At 39.9% G+C, this 14,560-nt stretch overlaps 1 protein-coding gene across 1 annotated transcript in view; it reads right to left on the reverse strand.

Annotated features, from left to right (window-relative positions):
• The window catches only part of RTF1 (RTF1 homolog, Paf1/RNA polymerase II complex component), a 51,499-nt gene that overhangs the window by 5,834 nt on the left and 31,105 nt on the right, over positions 1 to 14,560 (reverse strand). The window contains exons 5-12 of the mRNA XM_069461236.1: positions 11,019 to 11,133; positions 9,297 to 9,408; positions 4,681 to 4,816; positions 4,027 to 4,204; positions 2,993 to 3,075; positions 1,041 to 1,128; positions 837 to 944; positions 140 to 217 (exon numbers count right to left, since the gene is read on the reverse strand). Coding sequence (XP_069317337.1) covers positions 140 to 217; positions 837 to 944; positions 1,041 to 1,128; positions 2,993 to 3,075; positions 4,027 to 4,204; positions 4,681 to 4,816; positions 9,297 to 9,408; positions 11,019 to 11,133 — 898 coding nt within the window. The remainder of the gene's footprint in view (positions 1 to 139; positions 218 to 836; positions 945 to 1,040; positions 1,129 to 2,992; positions 3,076 to 4,026; positions 4,205 to 4,680; positions 4,817 to 9,296; positions 9,409 to 11,018; positions 11,134 to 14,560) is intronic.

Raw genomic sequence — 14,560 nt, forward strand, 5'->3', positions numbered from 1 at the left:
GAACATACTGTGTTGCTTATAATTGAGCCCTGAATTTTTTCTCCCAATACTGCCACCACTAACTCGGCAGAAGATGAACAAGTTTGATCTCCACCTGTCCTCACAGGATGGGGAAGGGGGCTCAAATGCAAGTCCTTACCTTTTCCTTTAGCAGCTGGGTCTTCTTCATAGCATAGTTGGGTGGAGCTTTTCTGAACCTTTCTTTCTCTTTTACAATCTGTACCAGAGAGGAGATACCAGCAGTGAGGTATTCCTAAACTATTTTTGTAGACAGGCTAAGTGAGCCCATTTTGGAGGCAAGCAGCTAGTTAAAAGGGGGCTGCTCTTCCTATAGCAGTGTCATGTCCCAGAGAGAGAGAGAGCGAGTTCATTCCAAGGGATACTATGCTGCTTCCAGGGTCACGGAGATTCTTCTGGGACAGTCTGAAGGAACATGCACCAATAAACAGCAGCAGCCCAAGGGCCTGGTACTGTAAGGCTACCCACTGTCCAAGAGAACAGAGATCAAAGAATTTTACCAAAATGTTTTGGAGAAAGAAAACTCTTGAAGGACCAAGCCTAGCAGAATATAGATCCCTGAACCCTGAGTACATTTTAGTCTACGTAGTTTCATCTGAACCCTGAAAACACTTTAATCTATGTAGTCTCATCTAGAGGTGAGAATGTACAGAGAAAAGCTTGATGAACTATACATAATAAGGCAGCAATATTAGTATTCCCTCTTCTTTATGCATAACTAAAAATGTCAAGATACAGGGAAAGAAAAGAAAATCATGATCTTCTCTAAACACTGGTTCTTAATGAGCCTCCAGGCTCTGAAGTATCAGGTTTCTTACCTCTTCAATGTCCTGATCATTGAATTTATAATTAAGAGCTTCTTTAATAGATAATTCCTTTTTATTGATTTCATCTAGGGTAGGCAACTGCATGCCAGCAGAGAACATCTGGACCAAAACATGACAAAAGGTTACTAGTAAGGGATTTTGGAACAAGATGCTCTCAGGGTTCACAAACAACTGCTAGGTAGTCTAGCCACTTACCGCTTCTTTCCACTTCATAAATTCACTTTCAGTGAATTCTTGGTTTGAGACAAACTCTAGGCGGAACACGCGCTGATCATTGCCATGCCTGAGTAAAAGAGAGATAGCACCTCTAAGAATGTGAATGTTCCCGTGGATGCCCTTTTTGGCCTCCACCGGTCTGCACCCAGATGCTCAAATAAACAGCATTAAGAAAGAAAAGAAAAGAGAAGGGAAGGGAAGGGGAGGGAAGGGGAGGGAAGGGAACGAGGAGGGGAGGGGAGGGCAGGGCATGTTGACTATAGTACCAGCAAAGCAATCTACTAGTGTACTACCTATCTCTACTGTCTCTGTGGTTCTCAATCCTGACTAACCTTTCTTTAGAGTCACCTAGGAAGACTTATACAAATTCCAATGCTAAAGCACCACCTTAGATCAACTCAATTAGAATCTCTGGGAATAAGAACCAGGAACAAGAGTTTAAAAAACAAAACCAAAACCAAATGAAAAAACCTCCTAGGTTGTTTTAATGGGCAGCCAGAGTTAAAAATCACAAAGCTAGCACTGGAAACCAAATGGACTTGCTTAGTGCTTCAAAAGTCAATGTACAATAAAATCCTTGATAGTCAATCAGCATCAAGAATATGCCACGGAGCCTGGAGCAGTGGTGTGTGCCACAGCCCCAGCTACTTGGGAGGCTGAGGTGGGAGGATTGCTGAGCCCAAGAATTTGAGGCTGTAGTAAGCTATAATCGCACCTGTGAACAGCCACTGCACCCCAGCGTGGGCCACCCAGGGAGATCCCTCTTTAAAAAAAATTTAAGGGCGCGGTGGCTCACGCCTGTAATCCTAGCACTCTGGGAGGCCGAGGCGGGTGGATCGCTCAAGGTCAGGAGTTCGAGACCAGCCTGAGCAAGAGCAAGACCCCGTCTCTACTAAAAAAAAATAGAAAGAAATTATCTGGCCAACTAAAATATATATAGAAAAAATTAGCCGGGCATGGTGGCACATGCCTGTAGTCCCAGCTACTCGGGAGGCTGAGGTGGTAGGATCGCTTAAGCCCAGGAGTTTGAAGTTGCTGTGAGCTAGGCTGACGCCACGGCACTCACTCTAGCCCGGGCAACAAAGCAAGACTCTGCCTCAAAAAAGAAAAAAAAAAAATTTAAGGATATAGTTGTCTGAATGACAAGCAAACTCTATTCCCCAGAGAGGAAGAACACTGCCTTTCTACTGACCACTGTGGTGGTGAAGTTAAGTGGCTCAGTGCCATGCTCCTGGGGACTCTGCTTGTCAGGGCCACTCCCTATCCCTAGCTGGCCCTTTTTTTTTAATAGACCAAGGGAGATGATGGGGTAGGGATGGCAGAGGGGAATGGAGAGACCATGGAAACCAAATTAGGCCAGGGGAGACCTGTGTCTACTACCTGCTATTTGATGGGTGATCCTGGCAAAACTACTTCCATTCCTCCCTATATGGGGGTCTTTAGAATTCTCAAGCTTCAAGATGGCAAAGATTTGTGTATGTCTGTTTTGTTCTCAATGCCTGGCACATAGTACCTTTAGTAAATATCTGTTGAGTGAATGACACTTTCATTTTACTGAAGAGGGACTAAGGTCTGAAAGGTCATCGGACTCGTCAAAGATGAGATGAGTGAGCTGCATGATGGAGCCAGGGCCAGAAGCCTCCTGACTGCTTGCTAAAAAAATGCCTGCTTGCTGTGGGAGGAGGGTCTCTCACAACCCCACATCTCCCTTCTATTTGTCCTACCGCTTCATATCCCTGGTTCCCCCATAGGAGAGAATATCCTGCTTTCCCTCCAGGCAAAGATAGAATATAAGTGTCTCTCCAAGTGCTTCATGGGGATGGCATAGTGTTCACTGTAACTAGAAGCATCACACTGAGAGAGCGTAACAGCCCAAACAGGCGGTGCCTGTTTGAAGTGGGAGCAGAAGCTGACATAGAAAAGTCTCTTACCGTAATTGTAGCCCTTTGTTTGTTCTGGTGCCACCTAGCTGGTAAACTTTGGCGGTTTCCACAACACCCGTAATCTCAGCAACCTAAGTGAAAGGACAGAGACTCGAATCAAAAACAGACTCGTTCAGAGCTTTCCACACCACTATTCCTTTGCCTCTATTTACCTGAACGCAGACAAGTGACCCTGTGCTGAGGGGAGCCCACAGCAGTCAGGTTTCTGAGCACCTTTCTAGGCTTAGACTTCAGATGGCCAAGCACAGACAGCCTTGTGCCCAGGGTAAGCAAGTGCCAGGGGAAGAGTCAGTTAGCCTAGTGAGGCCCATTAGAAGTTTTTCCTCCCACTAATTCTGCCATACTAGGGGATGTACTTGGGATTTCAGAGGTAGATTTTTATCAACCAAATATGAGGACCACAGAGGTCAGCTTCTGTTGCCAAGCTTTTTAGGACATGGCATGGCTGCAGGTCCTCATACAAAGAGATAAACACACATGTTAAAACCAGAAAAACTCAAAATAAAACAAAACCAACAAAAAAATCAAATGGCTATGTTCTTGCTACTCAGACCATAGAAGCAGTGCTGGAACCAACATAACCATCTCTATTAGGCTGGAGTTGTGTTTTTTGTTTTTTCTAACCTCAATACAATTCTCTGGTCTAGAAGTCACCTGGTATGCAACATGAAAAATTTTCATTCATTTATTTTTCAAATGAACAAATCCTCCACATTATGTAACTCCCAAAAAATACTTCATAGATGTCTCCCTTCTCCCTTTTATATTGTAAGTAGATGGAGAAAACTATTCTAAATCCAAACCCACCAGACACTTGGACTCCATGTATTCTTGCTGGCATTAGGTCATGAATGATCTCTACTTACCTCAGATTGTCACTACTCTACAGGCATCTCATTTGGAGTCTATTTTCTAGTCAAATTGTGGCAGAAGAGTGACAAATTTGTTTAGTAGCTCCTACCCTCAGTACAGAATTATTATATTTAACACATGGACAATTGTCTAAGCAAAGAAATACCAACCCGGTAAACTGGTTTGCTGTTGTGGTTTCCAATGCCAATCCGTACAAAACATCCTGTGACAGTTTTAGCAAAGAAGGGCATATGACACCAACGTTCTAACTTATGCCGTGATAATCGAACCCGATTCAGTTCTTCAGGTAAGGAAACTGGTTGTGATTTTGGAGGGATCTCTTCTTTCCTGTGAGGAAGAGGCAGGGGCAATGGAAAAAATGTTCATCATAAAAACAGAACAAAATAGAAAAATAATACCAACGTCTCAAAACTTAACCTCAACCAAAGTACATGTAATTAACCTAAGAGGAGAGATAAATAAAACACTGGGAAAGAGTTGTATTAGAATCCTGTTCCAAACCAGTGTGAGCTATCTTGAATAGGGCTGCCACCCCAGATAGCCAATCAGAGTGAGACAACAAATGAAAGCTCCAGGCCAATCTGAGAGAGACATGAAGTTGGTTCCTACTGGCCGGGCCCAGGTGAAATGTCCAAGGGTGTAGGCTAGCAGCCGGAGGCAGAATAAATAAATGGGCAGATGTGCTGAGGAACTCAGTTTAATAAACCAAAGTTAACCAAAGTTAATGGCCCAAACAGGGAGACTTTGGAAACTATACCAAGCTTCACCATAAAGAACCACCAAAATGTACAAGAACAGCTTACTCCTCTTCTTCATCAGATGACGATGTTCGGGATGAGCGGTCTGACTTTTCACTAGACTTGTCATCCTCTTCCTCCTCCTCATCGTCAGAGTAGACTTCACTGGTTTTTAATGGCTGTTTTTTGGCGAGGAGCTCAGCTAGAAAGAAAGGATAAATGTTTATCTAGGTATTCTCAACAAGAAACTGAAACAGCTTTCATCCTTGAAAAAGAACTAGAGGTAGAAGAGGACTCAAATACATAGCTCTATTTTCTCCAGATTGGTTTGTGATAACTTGGGCTATATACAGAAAGGAGGAGTTAAACCAGAGAGTTAAAATCATTCAGGTGTCAAACAATAGGCCCCAACAGAAAAAAGGGGGGCGGGAGGGGGCCTGGAAGAATGTTACTAAGTGGACAGAAAGGGTCACCAACACTCCTGACAAGTGTCTTTTATTGGACTCCAGACACTTGAAGATGGGCAGGAAAGGGGGGGAAAAACTCATGATAACTGTAGAGAGTTTTTAAAGAAAACTTGATTTTGAATTTGCAGTACTATTTGTAATAGCAGAAGAGTGAAAACAACCCAAATGTCCGCAAACAGGGAAGTGGCTAAATCACCTCTGGTATATCCAACCAATGAATTACTATGCAGCTATAAAAAAAAGGAATGAGACATATTACACCCTGAGTCAGAAAATGTTTTTTAAAGGGCCAGACAGGGCTGGGTGTGGTGGTTCATGCCTGCAATCCTAGCACTCTGGGAGGCTGAGGTGGGAGGATTGCTTGAGCTCAGGAGTTTGAGACTAGCCTGAGCAAGAGTGAGACCCCACCTCTACTAAAAATAGAAAAATTAGTGTCTACTAAAAAATACAGAAATTAGCCATGTGTTGTAGCATGCACCTGTAGTCCCAGCTACTCGAGAGGCTGAGGCAGGAAGATCACTTGAGCTCAGGAGTTTAAGGTTGCAGTGAGCTATGATCATGCCACTGTACTCTAGCCTGGTCAACAGGACAAGACCCTGTCTCAAAACACACCAAAAAACCAAAAAAACCTAAGGAGTGATCTGATCTCCAGGCTACACTGTTAAGTGAAAAAAGCAGGGTGGAGATAAAGTGTGTACAGTATGCGACCGTTAATCTAAGACAGGAGGTGAATCTATGTCCTTACGCTTAAAAAAAAAAAAAAAAAGGACATAAAAAATTTTTTAAGTGATTGCCTAATATAGGAGGTGGAAAGGTGTGAAACAGAAAGGTATAGAAGCTAAACTTCTTTGAATATACCTTGTTTAGTAGATTTGACTTTGGAACCACATAATCATAATCATACACACAATTACATAATCATAATACAAAATAAAAAGTCATCTCTGAACATCAAAAGCAAAATGAGACAGTATTCATTTGATGACATAACCACACAGAAAGGAAATGTAACAAGTGACTTTATAAAATAGTCATTGAAAAGACAGACATGGAAGATAATAGAGAGCCCAGAAATAAATCCTTGCATATATGGTCATATGATTTTCGACAACAAAGCCAAGATCATTCAATGAGCAAATGATAATCTTCAACAAATGGTGCTGGGAAAACTGAATATCCATACACCAAAAAAATGAAGTTGGACCTTCACCTTATATCTACCATATACAAAAATTAACTCAAAATGGATGAAAGATCTAAATGTAAGAGCTAAACTATAAAACTCTTGGATGAAATCATAGGGAAAAGCTTCATGACACTGGATTTGGCAATAATTTCTTAGACATGGTACCAAAAGCATGGGCAACAAAAGAAAAAAAATAAATTACATTTCCTCAAAATTAAAAACTTTTGTGCATCAAAGGTCACCATCAACAGAGTGAAAAGGCAACCAATCCATGGAATGAGAAAATATTTGTCAATCATATTATCTAATAAGGCAATAAAATTCAGAATATATAAAGAATTCCTTCAACTCAACAAAAGCAACAAAAAACAAACAACCTAAGAAATGGGCAAAAAATCTGAATAGACATTTTCCAAAGAAGATGTATAGATGGCCAATAAATGCATGAAGAAATGCTAAAAATCACTAATCTATAAGAAAATGCAAATCAAAATCACAATGAGATACCACCCCCAACAGGATAACTATCACCAAAAAGACAAATAGATATTGGTGAGAATGTGAAGAAATTAGAACCTTCATTTGTTGCTGAGGGGAATAGAAAATGGTGAAGCTGCTTTGGAAAACAGTTTGGAAGTTCCTCAAAAGGTCAAAGTTAGTTACCATATGAACCAGCAATTCCACTTTGAGGTATATACCCAAGACAAATGAAAACGTTATGTTCATATAAAAACTTCTGTACAAATGTTCATAGCAGCATTATTCAGAAAGTAAAAACAACTCAAATGTCTACCAAGAGGTCAATGGATAAATAAAATGTGTATACCCGTATATCCTTACAACGGAACATTATTCAGACATAAAAAGGAAGAAATATCGATACATAATACAACATGGATGAACCTTGCAAACATTATACTAAGTGAATGAACACAGACCCAAAAGACCACATATTGTATGATTCCATTTACAGGAAATGTCCAGAATAGGTAAATCTATACAGACATAAAGTAGATTAGTGAAGAAAAATAAAAAAGAAAGTAGATTAGTGGCTGCCTAGGGTTGGGGGATGATAGGTTTGGGGGTTTCTTTGTGGGGTAATGAAATATTCTAAAGTTTACTGAGTTTTATTGCACACCTCTGTGAATATACTAAAACCCAGTGCACTGCACACTTTAGATGAGTAAACAGTATCATATGAGTCATATCTAAATGAAGTTGTTATAAAAAATTCTGACATCCTGAATTTGAAATGGAATTATCAGTACGAGGTTCATAAATTTTATCCTTAAAAAAAAATTCCTAGCTCTGTACACTGAAAAGTCTTAGAAATAATAGCCAACTCAGTAGCATGAGCGCTCCTTTTGTCTAGATTGTAGTCTCTAAATACAATTTCTCATGAAAAAGGAACAAGGGTTCCGTAGAGAAATGGTTAATTCCAAATCCAGAAAGCAAGGAAGCTATTAAAGACTACTGGGGTTTTGTGTCGTAAGGACTCAGCTGCAACAAGTTGACACTTTGTGTATCAATAATAGCAACTGTAATGGATTAAAACACAAAAAGTATGTTAAAAACCATGAGTTCACAATTATATTCAAAATAAGTAAACTTCGTTGGTCATCTTTGGAAGTTGCTAAGGAACTATTTCATTCTTTTGAAAATTGATAAATAAAAAGAAAATAAACCAAGCATTTATCCTGCCTTTCCTATTCAAAATGTACCTGGGAGTAATTAAACAGCTGATAAGAAGTTTCTCTTTATAGAAGCAAACTAGATAACAAATGAAGAAAGGATGATAGATTAGAATATCACCACTTTGGAACTCCCAGTGAATTAAGTGATCCAGGTGATGATCACCAATGGCTACTAGGATAGAACACATTACTATTTCCAATTCTTCATCCCTCTCTATACCATGCCCTTTGCCATGTGACTTGGTAGTTCCTCCCGGCCCCATGGTGACCATGTGGCAATTCCAAGCCTAGGCCTTGAGAGGCATTGTGTGTTTTTGCTTGTCCCTTTTATACTTCTGCCATCACCATGATAAGAATATGCCTGGAGTTTACTGGTCCAAGGAGGAAGAGAGACAGGTAAAACAGAACTGGCCCCAACCTGAAGCTTGGAGACAATCCCAGCTGAACTCCTACTATCAGGCAGCTGAAGTGCAGCTGAACTATAGGTGCATAAGAGGAACTGGGGGGAGTTTGTTACTTCATATTACAGTGCTTAAAGCTAACCCATAGAGCTGGTAAAATCCCAAAATGAGAGACAATCAGTATCATGTATCTCCTGATGGAAATACACATCACCACCTAAAAATCAGCCTTCCCCCGAAACAAAAACAACAATGAAAACAGAACCCAAAATCTGACCAATTCCTCAGCTCTAACTACCAATTTACAGGAAATTCAAGGGACTAGAGAAATACATTCAACACTACCAATGAAATGCAGGCAGCATCTTTGAGAAACTAAAAGACAAATGACCCAGTTTCTTCAGCGAATAAACTGTAAGGTGCGGAAAAAAGAGAAGGGGAAGAAAACCTATAGGTTCAGTGACTTAAGGAACATATTAAAACATCACAATGTGTGGACTTAAGATCCTGATTCAAACTCTCAAATTATTATTTTTTAAATTACAAAACAGAGAAATCTGAACACTAAATATTTGATAATATTAAAGGATTATTACTATTTTTTAGGTGAAATAATGGTATTGTAGTTAGTTTAACACAACAGGTCTTATCTTTTAGGGACACATATTGAAATACTTACGATTATAATATAATGAACCTAATATTTACTTCAAAATAATCTGATGGATGAGGGAGTACAGATTTAACAAGACTGGCCATTAGCTGACTGCTGAGGCTGGATGATGGGTTCAGGAGGTTTATTGTGCTATTCTCGGCATATGTTTGGAATTTTATATAATAAAGAGCTAAAAAGAGGGAAAAATGAAAATAGGCACTAGGAACTCAAATCATATGATCAAAGACACAAAGTAGTCATTACATTTTTCCCACTTACCCGTCCTGTTCTTCCGTTTTTCTCGCTCTGCTTTCAGCTCCTCCATGGCTTGGGATTTCTTATCTAGTTTCTCATCCCGTTTGGAACGCCGTTCCTTGTTGTGGGATGTTACCTGGGAAAGGAAGGGTATGTAGGATGGCCCTTTAAACCAACAGCTGATAAGATTCAATCCTCCAAAATGAATTTTTTTCTTTCTTTCTTGCTTGCTTTTAGAGAAGGGGTCTTGCTTTGTTGCCCAGGCTGGAGTACAGTGGCACCATCATAGCCCACTGCAGCCTCCAACTTCTAGGCTCAAGCAATCCTCTAGCCTCAGCCTCCTGAGTAGCTGTGACTACAGGTGTGCACCACTATGCCTGGTTAATTTTTCTTTATTTTTTTTAGAGATAGGGTCTCACTTTGTTGTCCAGGCTGGTCACAAACTCCTGGCCTCAAGTGATCCTTCCACTTTAGCCTCCCAAAGTGTTGGGATTATAGACATGAGCCACTGTGCTCAGCCCCAAAGTAAATCTATATTGGCTGCAGAAACTTAGAACTTGTAGTATAAGGGGAGAGAGCATCCTCTTGTGGTCAGAAAGGACAGAGCAGTAAAAGTAAGCTCCTGTTTTACATGCCTCATAAAACAGCAAGTTTAGAAATTATCTGAATAAACTCTTTCTGGAAGAACAACCTAGATCACTGCTAACATTTGTTGATATTGTCAACAAAGCCTTTGATGATGAATACAGAGATGATAGTCCGAGCTACACTTATACCAAGGCTAGGATGACATACAACTGAGTAAACTTCACAACCAATCAGGCTATCTGGGAGACAGGATGTCTACCAACTCTTCCTAAGGGTTGCTCACACACATCCTCCTGCTTTTTAAATGCGACTTGAGTGTGAAAGCCAGCTGTGGTGGCATGCACCTGCAGTCCCAGCTACTTGGGAGGCTGAGGCAGTGGGATCACGTGAAGCCAGAAGTTTGAGGCTGCAGTGTGCTGTGTGAACACACCTTTGCATAGCCACTGCACTCTACCATGGTCAACATAGCATGACCTTATCTTTTTAAAAAGAAGAAAAAAACAAGTACTAAGGAGTTAAACAGTGCAGCTAATGGTGAAAAGATAAAATATGCCCAGAGATTAATGAAACCTACAAGGTGCAGATGACATGTAATAGTCTTTCACTAACTAACTTCAGCTGATTAATATAAACCCATCTTTTAGGCCAGGCGCGGTGGCTCATGCCTGTAATCCTAGCACTCTGGGAGGCCAAGGCAGGCAGATCGTTTGAGCTCAGGAGTTCGAGACCAGCCTGAGCAAGAGCGGGAGTTCAAGACCAGCCTGAGCAAGAGCGAGACCCCGTCTCTACTAAAAATAGAAAGAAATTGTATGGACAACTAAAAATATATATAGAAAAAATTAGCTGGGCATGGTGGTGCATGCCTGTGGTCCCAGGTACTCAGGAGGCTGAGGCAGTAGGATTGCTTGAGCCCAGGAGTTTGAGGTTGCTGTGAGCTAGGCTGACACCCTGGTACTCTACCCTGGGCAACAGAGTGAGACTCTGTCTAAAAAAAAAAAAAAACAAACAAAAAACAAACACAAACAAAACAAAAACAAACAAACAAAACCCCATCTTTTACATCATCACACACACACACACACACACACACACACGCACACACACTCTTATCAAAAGAGGTTTACTCTTTGGACAAATGAAGACCATTGAATCTCCTACCTGAGATTCCTGAATCTGTGTCAGCTTTTTCTTTTCCTGCTCCTCTTCTTGCTTTTTCTTTTTTTCTTTCTTTTCTTTCTTTTTGGCTGTTTTTAGTTTTTTCTTGATTTCAAATCTGGTTAAAAGATATTTGTTTGGTTTTTAAGTAGCAATGAAGTATATGTAAAGACTGATTTCTATTAGATAGGAGAAAGGAAGTAAGTAGAAGAAAGGAGTTAATAAACATTTTGGCTTCTTACAAGAAAGTCTGATGTACCTTATTAGTATGTTAAAAATACTGAATTATAACAAAAGTACTTGAAACCGTTAACTCGGAATATACTTAAAATGAGAGAAAATATTCAGGATATTGCTGTACTTCATCATTAGCCTTTTGGTAACACAGCTCTTGCTCAATCTTCACATAATAAAACAATTTATTCCTGGACCAATTTAGGGAGCAAAACTGAAATCCAGGGGTGTTCTATTAGAGAGCTAATGTCACATTTTTAAGGTGCTCAGGAATAAGGGAGTATTTTAAAACCACCACTTTCCATCTTTCTTCATTAGGAAAAATGTTCCTCACCCCACCAAACATGTCAATATATATGCAACTCTTAATTCCAATCTAGGCTCTTTCCTCATAACAAAAATCAGGATTTTATGAAATAAAAATATTTTTTTGTGAATTTAACAGACTATATAGAATAAAGGACTATAATAAACATTAAACTCTTATTACCACTCTAAACCTTAATTGCCAATTTTTAACTTAGTTCTTAAATATTTCTTTATGCTCTTTTAACTCATTATTAAGATTGTTCATGTATATTTGTAACGTGAGACAGGGTTAACCAATGAGTCAAGGAAGAAATCACAAGAGAAATTAGAAAATAATTTGAGATGATTGGAAATGAATACATAATATACCAAAACTTACAGGATGTAACTAAAGCAGTACTTAGAGAAATACATAGCTGTAAATGCCAGCATTAAAAAAGAAGAAAGGGCCAGGCGTGGTGGCTCACACCTGTAATCCTAGCACTCTGGGAGGCCGAGGCGGGAGGATCGTTTGAGCTCAGGAGTTCGAGACCAGCCTGAGCAAGACTCTATCCTCTACTAAAAAAAACAGAAAGAAATTAGCTGGACAACTAAAAATATATATAGAAAAAATTAGCCGGGCATGGTGGCGCATGCCTATAGTCCCAGCTACTCAGGAGGCCTGCTTGAGCCCAGGTGTTTGAGGTTGCTGTGAGCTAGGCTGACGCCATGCATGGCATTCTAGCCTGGGCAACAGAGTGAGACTTTGTCTCAAAAAAAAAAAAAAAAAAAAAAAAAAAAAAAAGACTAGCCTAGGCAACACAGTGAGACCCTGTTTCTCAAAAAACTGAAAAGAATTAGCTAGGTGTGGTAGCACACACCTCTAGTTTCAGCTACTCAGGAGGTTGAGGTGAGAGGATCACTTAGCCCAGGAGTTTGAGGCTGAAGTAAGCTATGATTATGCCACTGCATTCCAGCCTGAGCAACAGAGCAAGCCCTTTTTTTTTTTTTTCCTTTTTTGAGACAGAGTCTTGCTCTGTTGCCCTGGGCAGAGTGCAGTGGCGTCATCATAGCTCACAGCAACCTCAAACTACTGGGCTCAAGTGATCCTCTTGCCTCAGCCTCCTGAGTAGCTGGGACTACAGGTACGTGCCACCACACCTGACTAATTTTTCTATTTTTAGTAGAAATGGGGTGTTGTTCTTGCTTAGGCTGGTCTTGAACTCCTGAACTCAAGCAATGCTTCCACCTCTGCCTCCTAGAGTGCTAGGATTACAGGCGTGAGTACCACGCCCAGCCCAGAGCGAGCCTTATGTCTTAAAAAAAAAAAAAAAAAAAAAAAAGACAGCGAAAAAGAACAACAAACTAAATGTCGAAGTAAGCAGAAGAATAAAGTTGAAATTGATGAAAAAGAGACTAGAAAACCTATAATCAATGAAACCAGAAGTTAGTTCTAGAAAAGATCAACAAAATCAACAAACCTTTAGCTATACTGATGAAGAAAAAAAAGAGAACATTCAAATTACGAAAATCAGGTATGAAAGAGAGAACATCACTATCAACCTTACAGAAATAAAAGAGATCATAAGGGAATACTATGAACAACTGTATGGCAACAAATTAATTTAGATGAAATGGAAAAATTCCTAGAAAGCCTCAACCACCAAAATTGACTCAAGAAGATAAAGAAAACTTGATTAGACCTCTAACAAATAAAGAGACTGAATAATGAATAATTTTAAAGCTTCCAACAAAGAAAAAGCTCAGGCACAGATGGCTTCACTGGAGAATTCTACCAAAAATTTAGAAACTGTTTGTATTTAAAAAATACCAATTCTTCACAAACTCTTCCAAAAAACAGAAGACGAGGAAACACTTCTCAACTCATTCTAGGAGGCTAGTATTACCCTGATACCAAAACAAGACAAGGACAAGACAAGAAGAGAAAAATATAGACCAGTATCTTTAATGAATACAGACATAAAAATTTTCAACAAAATAGTACCAAATTGAATCCAGCAACTTAAAAAAGAATTATACACCACAACAAAATAAGAATTATCCCAGAAACGCAAAAACTATAAAACATTGTTGAAAGAAATAAAAGATGACTTAAATAAATGGAAACACACCCATATTCATGGATTGGAAGAAAATATTAAGATGGTAATACTTCCAAATTTGATCTACAGATTCAACACAATCTCTATCAAAATCCTTTCTTTCTTTTTTTTTTTTTTTTTTTTTTTGAGACAGGTTCTTGCTCTCTGTCACCCAGGCTGGAGTGCAGTGGCATCATCATAGCTTACTGCAGCCTTGAACTCCTGGGCTCAAGAGATCTTCCCTCCTGCCTCAGCCTCCTGAGTAGCTGGGACTACAGGTGCACGCCACCATGCCCAGCTAATTATTTTATTTTTTATAGAAATATGGTCCAGGCTGGTCTCAAACTCCTGGGCTCAAGTGATCCTCCTGCTTTGGCCACCCAAATTGCTAGGATTACAGGTGTGAGCCACTGTGCCCAGCCTCTTTTTTTGGTAGAAATTGACAAGCTGATCCTGAAATTCACACAAGAAAGCAAAAGGTCCCTTATACCAAACAATTTGAAACAGAAAAAAGCTGGAGAACTCATACTTCCCTGTTTAAAAACTGACTACATGGCTACAGTAATTAAAATAGATCAGGGCTAGGCATTGTGGCTTATGCCTGTAATCCTACCAGTTTGGGAGGCTGCGGCAGGAGTATTGCTTGAGGGCAAGAGTTCGAGACTAGGCTGAGCAAAAGACTTCGTTTCTACAAAAAATAGAAAAATTTGCCAGGTGTGGTGGCATGTACCTGTAGTCCCACCTACTAGGGAGGCTGAGGCAGGAGGATCGCTTAAGCCCAAGAGTTTGAGGCTGTAGTGAGCTATGTTGACACCACTGCACGCACTCTAGCCTAGAAGACAGAGCAAGGCCCTGTCTCCAAAAAACAAAACAAAACAAAACAAAAACCGAGAATGGAAATGGCATAAGGATAGATATATG

Source organism: Eulemur rufifrons, chromosome 2, assembly GCF_041146395.1.
Source record: "Eulemur rufifrons isolate Redbay chromosome 2, OSU_ERuf_1, whole genome shotgun sequence".
Taxonomy (NCBI): Eukaryota; Metazoa; Chordata; class Mammalia; order Primates; family Lemuridae; genus Eulemur; species Eulemur rufifrons.